General features: G+C 34.6%; 1 protein-coding gene and 1 long non-coding RNA gene across 2 annotated transcripts; one reads left to right on the forward strand and one right to left on the reverse strand.

Annotated features, from left to right (window-relative positions):
* Positions 1-2,410: 2,410 nt before the first annotated feature.
* LOC120088618 lies at positions 2,411-4,251 on the forward strand. Its single transcript, XR_005484988.1, has 2 exons — positions 2,411-2,855; positions 2,953-4,251. It is a non-coding gene; the product is annotated as an uncharacterized LOC120088618 (long non-coding RNA).
* Positions 4,252-5,794: 1,543 nt separating this feature from the next.
* Positions 5,795-12,197, reverse strand: LOC120088835. Its single transcript, XM_039046279.1, has 7 exons — positions 11,938-12,197; positions 10,924-11,539; positions 10,087-10,241; positions 7,835-7,930; positions 7,325-7,581; positions 6,582-6,802; positions 5,795-6,447 (listed from the first exon to the last, which is right to left on the reverse strand). Exons 2-7 carry the CDS (start codon positions 11,275-11,277, stop codon positions 6,067-6,069), a joined length of 1,464 nt encoding a protein of 487 aa, XP_038902207.1. The 5' UTR covers positions 11,278-11,539; positions 11,938-12,197; the 3' UTR covers positions 5,795-6,066.

Genomic DNA, 12,197 nt, shown 5'->3' on the forward strand with positions numbered 1-12,197 from the left:
CAATTGAGTGGAAGTTTGTGTATCAATCTCTATTGCCCACTAATTTGCATGTTAATATTGAATAAATAGAGATCTATTTGACTGAAAATGGGGCATGCAATTTGAAATTGAAAAAGGAAAAATTTTCTAGTTTTCTCTCTTTATTCCAACTCCCTAATCACACCAAATTTACTCTCAATTTGAGTTTCACCACTCAATCTAAGGCTTCAAATTAGTAGACAAGACTCTTGTGGTGGTCTATTGTATAGATTAAATAAGAAATTTATGGTGAATTCAAGCAATTCCGAGGAATCATCAAAGATATTCACTTGAAACCTCAATATACTGAATACTAAGAACATGCATTTTTTATTTTTTATTTTTTAACTAAAATTGATGTAGTTAGAGTGCTTAGATCTTTAATTACTTCCGCATGTTGGATGCCAACTTCATCAGTATAAGATTGACAAAAATCCCTGTGGAGTTGGGTCCCTGCAGATCGGGGCGAGAAATCTCGATTTGATCAGGAATGAGGTCAAATCGGGGATCTAAAATGAGTCCTCAAACCGAGGACAAAACAAAGATGGGGGAGGGTATCCCTGCTCCGTCCCCAACCCCGTCTTGATAATTTTTTTAAGTTTTAATATATATATTTATTTATATGTGTGTGTACATCTAAGAAGCACAAACACAAATACAGATATATGATACGACGATACGTTAATTTCTAAAAAAACTAAGATACAGATACGTTGAAGATACATTGAAGATACGTGTATATATATATATATAATGTCTAATTAATTGTTATAATACTTATTTTAAGTTAGATTAAAATATATTAAAAAAGAGAGTGAAAACTTGAAAAAAATTCCAGTTATGTCGAGTGATTGTTGAGCGACTAGAGTAGACAGTAGGAAATAAGTAAAAGATGAAAATTGAAGAATGAAATTGAGGATGGGAGGAATCATGATTTAAATAGTGAGAGAGAAGGAAAGAATGAAGATTTAATTACATTACGGGTTTTTTTTGTTAAAATTTTAAATTTTTTTTATCATTTTCAATTTATCTTGTTTTGGATTGCTCAATTTAAGTGGACTTTTATGTTTGGGAGTGATTTTAAAACGATTGAAATTAATTTTGTCATTTTCAAAATCATTGTGAAACGTGTTTAATCCTTCAAAACTAATTTTGATTATATGAAAATTATATTTAAAAGTGTAAATTTGAAAACTAAATTAATTTTGAGTAATTAAAAAACGCGTTTTAAATAATTTTAAAAATGAAAAAAGTGATTTTTTATGATTTTAAAATCACTCATAAATATGCACTAAAATAAAATGAGTTGTGGGTTGAGCTTTTTAAGTGGTTGGGCTTAAATTTGAAAAAAAAAAAAAAAAAATTTGACCCACGTATCATTTTCACGTATCTAGAAGTAGATACATTATCTAAAAATTAAAAAAAAAAATCACGTATCAGACACATATCTATCACGTATATGGATGTATCCGTATCTGATACCGATTCTCTGCACAATTAGAAGTATTTGTGCTTCCTAGGTGTACACACATATATAATAGTAACTTTAAAGCTACTATTTTTGTTTTTATTTTTGTTTTTGTTTTTGTTTTTGTTTTTTTTTACTTTTTTTTTAAAAAAATTTCATTTCATGATATAATTAAATTTTAACTTTTTATTAAATTTTAAAATAAAGAAATGTTAGAATATTTTTCTATTATTAATTTAAATAAATAAAACAATAATAATAACAATTTGTTACCTAAAAAGTGTACCATTTCAACATAAATATAAAAATTCATTGATTTTAAATAAAAAAAAAATAATAGATGATGAAAATTTTCCCGTGGGAACCCGATCCCTGAACTGGGATTCTTCGACCCCGATCCCGACTCTTCAAAAGGGGAATGAGGTAAGGACAGGGATGAGGAATGCATTCCGGTTTCGCCCCACCTCATTGCCAACCCTAATGTTTATAGGCTAAACTAGAAAAATATTCCCAAGCTTTGAAATTTGTTATCTTAACTTTTGAATTTTGAAATTTGATTTTTTAAAAGAAAAAACCCCATTAAAATTCACACGAATAATCTCTGTATTACTTATGTGAACAAATTTAAATACATTAAAAAAAAGTTGTGAACCATACCTATCGTCGTTTTACTCCTTTCAACTTTATGTCCCAATTTTTCGTTATTTAATTTATGATTATTTTTTACTAATCGTAACCTATAAATTTATTTCTCACACGTGTTTAGATTTATTCACTTAAGCATTACATAAGCATACACAAACCTTTTCATCAATATGTTTAATGGCAAAAGCCTTCAAAGACTATTTCAAAAATCTATTCTCGCTTTTTTTTTTTTTTTTTTTTTCAAGTGACAATATGAAAAGCTACTTTGGAGGTCTATGACAGACTTCAGGCGAAACAATCAAATTACGGTAAGTCTACGTCTGAAGAGGTGATTGATAGAATAAAAGTGGCTCTTGGGATTTGTTATTCTCCTTCATTGGGTTGATATCTTGGGCTCCCCTCACAAGTATCCAAAAGTGAATGTTAGGTCTTCAAAAAGGTAAAGGACAGAGTTTGGAGAGTGCTTCAAGGATGGAAGGAAAAACTATTCTCTCTCTATGGTAAGGAGGTTCTTATTAAGGCGGTAGCTCAAGCAATCCTTACATACACTATGAGTTGCTTCCAACTGTCAAAGAGCTTATGTGACAAGGTTAGTCAACTTTATACAAAATTTTGGTGGGGATTAGATAGAAACAAGATCCATTAGAGGAGTGACATTGTCATAGAAAGGAGGAAGGTGGGCTTGGGTTCAGAGATCAACAAATTTTCAACCAAGCCATGTTAGGTAAGCAAAGTTGGAGACTTCTGAAACATCCCAACAACCTCTTTTTCAAGGTGTTCCGAGGTAAATATTTCAAAACTTGCAATTTTTTTGTTCGCAGGATTGGGAAGTCAGCCATCGTCGCGTGGCAGAGTATTTTGTGGGTAGGAATCTCTTCATGCATGGCTATCATTGGCGAGTTGGTGATGGGAAGCTAAATCAGATCATTGTTGTTCTGTAGATTTCGGGAGAGGGAAAGCGTGTTCCTAACTTTGTACCCCCAAAATCTGTAGGGGCGTTGTCTAACCTTATTAATTGTTGGGTCTGGACGTTGAAATTAAGACCTAATTCAGATGATTCCTCCGCTTTCTCAGAATCAGATTCCAAGAGAACCTGTATTCCGGATGTGGAAGCCATTCTTCAGATTCCGCTACCAAAAAGAGAACATGACGATGAGATCATATTGGATTTGGAAAGAAATGGAGTATTTTATGTTAAATCTGTTTATCATTTAGGTCTTGAAGCTAGTTTATATGATGCTAGGCCTTCGAACAGAAGGTGTTCTAATCAAAAGGCTAAATTTTGTTGTTGGAAGATTATCCATGACCTTATTCCTTCCAAGTGTAATTTGTCTCAGAAAGGTGTCTCTTCTGCTCTTTTATGTGGCAGTCGAATCTTGAAACATTGAAAAGCACCTGAAAAATACTTTTCTTACCTTTGGATTTAGATCTAAAATTGTGACGTGGTTTATTGAGTTAATTTCAGAAAATCGAGTTACAAGAGCAAGTTTGAACTTATTTGGATGAAAACTTGGTGCAAATGTCTAAAAATAAGGACTTTAGGATCATCCAATACAAGGGGAAGTAAAAGAGTAAGTTGGGCAAATCGTTAAGGAAGAAAAACAAGGCATGGTAGCGCATAGTATTGCAACGTTGCCCCGTGACACAGAAGACCCGGGAGCTAAAGAAAACAGGGTAGCATCACAATGTTACTGATAATATCACAACGCTACAAACTGAAGGCTGCTATTACTTATTCCAACGTCACAACATTGCTGAGAGCGTTGCGACACTGTGGGTGCCGCAATCGCTGAGTCTTCTGCTATCATTTAGGAAAAAAAAAAAAAGAAAAAGAAAAAAGGCAATTGGGTGATATTTTAGACCTAAATTGAGAGACTACCATCTAGAGAACGAAGCTATTGTTGAGATTGATCTGAAACTCAACAACGAAAGTTCGAGAGATCGATATCGTGACACAACGACAGTGAAAGAGATTGTGTTGCCTACCTTTCTTTCTTCCTTGTTCTCTATGATGATCTTTTGTGTTAGATCTTTATTTTTTGTGAACATGAGTAGTTGAATCTCTCAATTCCAGGGTGTTGTGTTGTCTTTGCTAAGAATTTAATTGATTGGTTCTTCGACGTTTGAATCGATTGTTTGATGGTTGAATTTTAATTCCTCCATATAAATCCATCTTTTTGATTGGCCATTGAAAGGTTTGGCTGGAACTGAACAATTACACTGTTATTTGATAATGCATGGAATGATTAGAGGATAATAGGGGTTGAGAATGAAGAAACGACAATGACACATCGTTGTAAAATTGAGGAAGAAATTCAATTTGTTGTAAATGTACTAGAATAGGTTGAGCTTGAAAAAGAATACCCTGATCATAGACTTCTAGGCTCATTCGATTTAAAAAATTGATCCATATGTTAATAACCGATTTGAATTTCATAGTGAAACAACACTCGAACCATTATCTCATTGAATTGGAAGTTTTATTTTCTTGTTTAATTAAGCTTCGACAACGAATTTCTCTTTCCAATTATCCAAATAAAACTGACTTGAGTTTAACGATAGCTAACTAAAAATTTTTCAAACCCAATCCTTGAGGACGATACCCCGGTCGAGATTTTATTACTTCGATATGTACGCTTGCGTGCCCGCTGTTGAACATCAACTCATCTTATTTGGAAATGTCAGGTAACGAAAGACATTTTACCTCATTTACTAATGAGGACATTCTTTGTGATGATAGGAATAGATGGACTGATATGGATATTTGATTTTGGATTTTGACGAGGAGTTCCACTTAGGAGCTGCTAAAGATCGTGATTATTGCATGGTAGATTTGGAAGGTTAGGAATAAGCTTGTGTTTCAAAGAATTTCGACCAATATAGACTCCATATGGGCGTCGATTGCTAAGTACTTGGTTGAAGAGACATCTGTTCATGTGGAGAGTAATGAAAAATCTATTTTGACAAAGCAGTTTGACTTTTAGAGATAAGATTTCACCGGTTGGCTCCCCCCCGAGGAACTGGTGGAAATTCAATATTGATGTTGTTTAGAGTCCTTAAAAAAAGTTGGTGGTCTGGGTTGGACACTTCAAAACTATTTGAGTCGTGTTCACCTAGCTGACTTCAAAGTTATTCATAGATGTTACGAGATTAAGATCTTGGAAGCTATGGATAGATGTTACGAGATTAAGATCTTGGAAGCTATGGCCATTCATGATAGTCTGGAAAGCATCCCATCCATATCTGCTTCAAATATTATGATTGAGTCGGATTTTCTTGAGATGATTCACCTCCTCAATAATAAGTCTTATGATTGATTACATTGAGTCGTTTTTTTTTCATTGAGATTAAATCATTGTCGCTTAATTTGAGATCAATCTCTTTTTTTTTTCATGCAAAGCGTGAACATAACTTTTTGGCACATTATCTTGCGAAAAGGCTTTGGATAAGGAAGTTTCATCTTTTCTTCTTTTCCCTTATCCAGATTGGTTTGTTTCTTAATTTCTTTTGATGTAATTATATAGGCGGTTGTATGATGTTTCCATTTTTTTTACAAAAGAGAGAGAGAGAGAGAGAGAGAGAAAACTTTCAAAAAGGGGAAAAGAATTCAAGAAACGTCCTAAAACTAGGGGTATAATTGAAATCAGTCCATAGTTTAGGGGTACTTTGATAACTTAACCTATTTTTATTCTTAAATGCACATAATAATATTGAAATAGCAATACCAACTTCGACACTCCTGTAATTCAATTATTTGAAATTATGCAGCTTAAATAAATACACTTTGGAAGTCCAATATTGCTAATCTGTTACAACAAATTCATGAACTATAGACGATACCACATATCATTATTAAACATGACATGAATAATGCATTACTTTTCCTTTCTGTAAACGCAGAAGTCGCAACTTTGACTCAGCCCTTTCCTTCTTGATCACAAAGGGAAAAAGAATCGGTTTTCGGGATCATATGCACTGACAATAACGGCGACAAAAGCCCATAACATAAGGATGCTTATCACACCAGTTCTTACCATCTGATCGAAGTTTCCATGTAAGTGATTATCGAATTCATACACCATCTGAGATGGTAAAATTGCATCATTTCCATGAATTCCATCAGTAATCAACTCTCTGTTTGCCGTCTCGTTCGTATCCAATCGCTGTATATCATGGAAATCTACTTTTGAACATTCCGTGCAGGAGCATTTGCCACCAAGATACCTAGGTAGCATTTCTAGGTACTCAGATAGAACCTTTTCATATGTAGTCTCTCCCTCAATTTTCAACTTTTTCCGCGTAACAGGTTTCAAAATCTAAAGAAAAACCATCATTTGTTAAGCACAACTGCAAGATTAGTAGATTACTGTAGACAAGGAGCTTATAATTGATTCATAATACAATTTTCAGCAGGGAAAAAAGAAGTGCAAAAGCTAGAGGATAATCTTACTTGAATAAAAGTTTGAGCAAGGAGACGGACAACCGGAGGAAGCCGAATGACAAACAAACAGCCGAGACGGTTTGGGAAGTGATCTTGTAGAAGGGAAGAACAATATCTCATCATTTGCATGGGAACTCTGAAAGGAGTTAATCCTTCACAATCCACTAAAACTGTAATTTGGGGATTTTCTGCATCAGCTAACTCAACGACTCCATGTTCTACCTGAGATACTGCAATTACAGCATTTCAGTTTTACATATGAAGATTTCTGAATGGTTAGAAGGAGAACTAGAAGAAAAGAAACAGCGTTCCTTTAGAATAAAGGTGAAGAAAGAACTAAGAACAGTCTATTATGCAGCCAACATGCTAAACAACGATCATAATAAGGAAAGCAAATCACATTATTAGCAATGTAAAGGCAATGCCGAAGGATAAACAGTTTTTCCTGTAATTTGGATATTGATCAAACAAAAATTTATCGTAATCAAGATTCTTGTTAGAAATTATGCGATCAATGTTATCAACCTTTAGCAATAGTAAAGTTCTAATCGAAATTGGCTCTTTAGCACTCAATAGATGGTTAGATGAACACCATCTGCACCTAAAAACTTCCAAACATTTCAGTCAGTCAATTAGAGACACTCGGAAAAAGTTGACCCTAAAAATCAAGCAAGTAAAATGCTCCTCCTATGTGGAACCGACAGAACTAGATTTCCAAGTTTGTTGATAAAATTAAGACTTAAGAGACGTACTGATGGCCTGGGTAAAACGGGGTCTGTCTTCAGATGACAAGCTCATGCAAGCAAGCCCAAGCCGTACTATGAGACAAGGTCTGTGCTTCAGATCAAATCCATGCCAAAAGACCATGTGTGACCACATATCAAGCTCTGAAGATGAGAGTATTTTGTAGTTCTCTCTCCAGCGAATTGTCTTCTTAATTGAAGATAACAAAGATGTAAAGTCACCATTAGCAGCAGTGTAGAATCTTTGAAGCTCGTCTTCATCAAGTCTGTATGAAAGAAGAATGTCGTAAATAGCGCATTAAGAGAAGCCCATGAATACATGCACAATCCCACTAATAACAACCACAACCAACACACAAAGGCACAGTCAAGTTAAACTAATTCAAGACCCATAAAATCGTTAGTATCAACATAGTTCTCCTTCTCATGATCATACAAATTTAAAGGCCAAAACTTCAGTTGAGGCTGTTCAGTCAACAGCAGCTACAACAATCTCCAGTAAGTCAAATCAGAAATTACCTTTCTGGCAAACTGAAACCCTGACTTTCCAGCTCTTTAGAGAGACGCACCAACCAAGTTTCAGATTCACTACTTTGTGGAGCCTCATCACAGGCACTGCAAATCATGTATACTATTAAAAAGTTAGAGTGAAGAGATTACAGAACATGCGAAAGTAGCGCGCAGGAGTTAAATAAAAGATTCTAAGGAGATCATCAAAATTTGATTAGAGAGAGAGCACTCATGAAATGTTGGGAAATGGGGAATAGATGTTACACAGAGAAATAATGTCAATATGGAACATGTCAAGGATTGATTTCACAAGAAGTATCAATAGAACTAGTGGTGGTGTTGACAAAAATCTTGAGAAATCGTAGAAATAAAAATTGCAGGAATTAATAATGGAACTTCCACGTTAGCTTTAAATAGGCTACAATTCAATCTTTTGAATACTCTGAAGTCAAAACCTTAAGCTTACGCAAAATTTGAAAGAAAAAATCACTGAAATAATTTTATGATATGGTTACTGATACAATGGGGAAGGTATTTAGGCCAAGTCCATGGCCAAATTAAGAAAATTCATCCCTAATTTAGAGAAACTCTCAAGAACACAAGTTCTATTTCAAAATGGATAATCGAAAGCTTTTAATTACAACCCTAAATTGGCTATTTATAGCCTTACAATAAAATAAGACAATTAACAAATTAATTCTAATTGAACATGAATCAATCTAAATTAACAACTAAACTAAATATAAACTAAATTATACTAATTATTCTAATTCTCCTCATCAGTTACATACTTGAAAAGGAATAAAAATGTGTTGAAGGGAGGGGAAGGAAGATAGAGATGAGAATCAAAATAGAGTTATGGAGTTCACATGATAAATAATGTTAATATTGATATTTAAAGAAAGGTTAATATCATTTTAGTCTCTGTACTTTGGGATTTATGCTATTTTAGCCCATGTCTATCAAATATTCAAGCCATTGTACTTTCAATAAATTAGAAAATTCGTCCTCATTGAGGATTTATTGTTAACTTCTCCCAAAAAAAGAAAGAAAGAAAGAAAGAAAGAAAGAAAGACTCTATTAGCCATCCCTCCATACATTTTGGATGGACATTCACCTTGTACCCTTTTTTAGAGAAAATTATTCTTATTAATTTACCAAGTTTGATAAATACCAACCACAAATTAACAATAAGGACTAACTTTAAGATTTATTGGAAGTATAGTATACATATTAAAATGGAATAAGACTCAGTGTATGGGCAACCAATAATATTTTAATCTTAAATAATTATATACATTATTCATTAACAACATATTGTAAAATTATATTATTATCTCATATAACATAACGAGGCATTTCAATAAAAAAAAACATGGTAATAGAATGATATCCATAGATTAAGAGAAAAAATAGCATTGAAATATTTATTGCGGTGAAAGAATAGAAAAGTTAAAAATACAAGCATAGATCTAATTTTGAAAAGAGAGAGAGTAAAATGAAGAGAGGAAATAGAGGATTGAGGGAGAGGGCAGGAGGAGAGTGGAGGAAAAGAGGGAGAGAGCAGATGTACAAGGAAGAAAAAGTAAACAGGAGAATGACTAGAGGTCGGGTTTTGTACCCTATCGAAAAAAAATATATTAGAGGTAAAGTCTTCCCATATCTCATAATAGATGAACCTCACATTTCTGTGTCATTGAGAACGTGCGAAGTAGGCATCTGCTATGGGCTTTCAGCTTAACAGGCAACAGCACACGGTAGTAAAGAAAAATTTAGTTGTCCATTGATGAGGAAGTGGTACATTGGTTGACATGTCTTATGTCATTAACATTTTAAGGATATCAACAAAATGTCATCAACATCGAGGAAGAAATACTTTATCACCGTATATATATGAGCAACCAGCCTTTAATATAACCACCATGGGTTGGCCTAGTGGTAAAAAAGAGACATAGTCTCAATAAATGGCTAAGAGGACAAGGATTCAATCCATGGTGGCCACCTACCTAGGAATTAATTTTCTAGGTGTTTCCTTGACACCCAAATGTTGTAGAATTAGGCAGAGTGTCCCATTAATCGAAGTGCGCGTAAGTTGGTCTGGAAACTCACAGATTTAAAAAAAAAAAAAAAAAAATATCACACACACAGCTTTTAATTTCTTGATTCGACTTATAGCCCATAGTAAAAATAACGAAGGTCCTTTCAGAATATTAATCTAAGATGAAAAAGTCAAGCACCCTGGTGTTATCTCATTACAGTACCTTGCATCAGTAGAAGAGTTTTCAGAGGATAGTTCTGAGTACATTTCAGAATATGAAGGGGAATCACTGACGCCATTGGAGTTTCCACCCATAGACTCTGTCTGGTCAGAGATTGATGTTGCTATTGATAGTACAAGTAATGGCTTTGACAACATCTGGCAAAATAAAGGTAATATATAATTCGTTGAAGAAACAGTGTATATTAAGAATTTAAGATGGGAAGAACAGGAATCATTCATTAGTTATCCAAAGTTCAGGTGACTGCATCTGCACTTATTGCCATCTGGACAGAAGCAATTGGAGGATGTAAATCTTGCACATGCTTGCAGGAGTTATATTGGAAAAGAAGTAAAGTTCTGAGTTAAGATGGAGCAACTAGGTTCTAGTTCATATTTCATGAATTACCATAGCATCCAGTTCCAAATTTGAACCATTATTTTTAAGACAAATCAAGTGTGGCAAGCACTCCTCATTATCATGTTCAATGGAGAATAGGGTCTGCAGAATTAACTCCCAAGGAGCAGGTTATGACCATTATCAAGACATTAAAGGGAACAAGCCTAATACACACGTTGCACATACAAGTAAACACAAATCACACCTTACAATCAATAAATCATCTGAGGAGCAGAGAACTTGAAGATATAAGCATGCTTACTTAGGGTGAATCCTCAAGCTTAAGCTCTATTCTTTTGTTCATGCATAACGGACCGATGAACATTTCATCAAGTACTTAAAAGATCATATGGATATATGGTAAGAATATTAGCTAGACTTGTCCATCAAAGTTATGACACGATGGTCATTATAAATCAAGGAGAAGTTAACAGCACGAACCTGCATGCCTTTGACTAAACCTCTGAAAGGAGCCCATCTCTGAATCCATTTAAATGGTGGGTAGCAAAGAATCTGCAGAGCTTGAAGACCTCGCCAAGCAAAAGGACACCTAGACTTTGAGAATCTTCGAACCATCTCTAGTGCAATAATTTTGAGCAAGAAAAATGCCGCCTGACCAACTGCACCATTGGCAATTCTGCTCTGTCTAAGTGAAGTTACACTCCGAATAGCATTCCTTGAAAATGCTTTTGAGTGAGAAACACCAATAAAGCATCTTCGAAGTTTTCTACTTCCACCACTAACATCAACTTCAGATATCATGCCTGATCCTGAACTTGGTAACGTGCCTTCCATTGAAAAATATTACTATAATTTTGCAAGCTGCTCTTCAGCTAAGAGCACTGTTTGTAGAAACAAAATGATCGGCTATCCTTTTTACTAAAATTACTACAAACTATATATATAGAGTAAAGTACTGTGAAAAACATTTTTACGGGATGACAAAGAAGGAAGGACCGCCATTAAATAAAAACAAATCCTCATCTATCATCCGTATAAAAACCATGAACGGACCATAACTGTACAGATTTTTGAAATGAAGCCGAATATTGTCAACCTGCAAAATAGAAATGAAATTACCACACGTCCATCTGTCTCGGAGAGAGAGACGATCAAATGCATTACAATCACAAATTAGCAAAAATTGTAAAAATAAAAAAATATATCGATGACAATCCCAAAAAATAACTGGATTTCAAAGACGCTGGCAATTTTGTTAAGATAACTTCCAGTTTGAATTCCAGTCTCCCCTAGAAACCTATTTCCGGAAGCATAGATACAACGGAGGATGCAACCTCTGGCGTTTACATTTGCAAGAAATTGATCGGCAGACAGCACAGGCAACATCGGCGAACGAAGATCATCATTATTCGTTCAGCCAATCAAGAATCGAGATAATTGAAATTTCAGAATTCAAGCAGAAACACGAAATCAAGGAAAAGGGAAGAGGAGTACCAGGAGTTGAGTAAGGCGAACTGTTGGCGTAATTTTTAAGCGGAGGACGGCATTTTCTCTGAAATTGAGGTCTGGGAAGTGAAAGATCGGAGAGGAGAACGGAGGGTGAACGGAGGTAGGAGAAAGATGAACAGGCGGGAGGCTGAAAAGGAGTGCACGTGGCCTTTAGGGGCCTTATTTTCCGTTCTGGTTCGGTATAGGAAGCTAAAAGGGAGATCTGCGGGAGAAGATGCGAATCCGTAGAATTAAAGAAGACGATG

This window comes from Benincasa hispida, chromosome 10 (assembly GCF_009727055.1).
Source record: "Benincasa hispida cultivar B227 chromosome 10, ASM972705v1, whole genome shotgun sequence".
In the NCBI taxonomy this organism is placed as follows: Eukaryota; Viridiplantae; Streptophyta; class Magnoliopsida; order Cucurbitales; family Cucurbitaceae; genus Benincasa; species Benincasa hispida.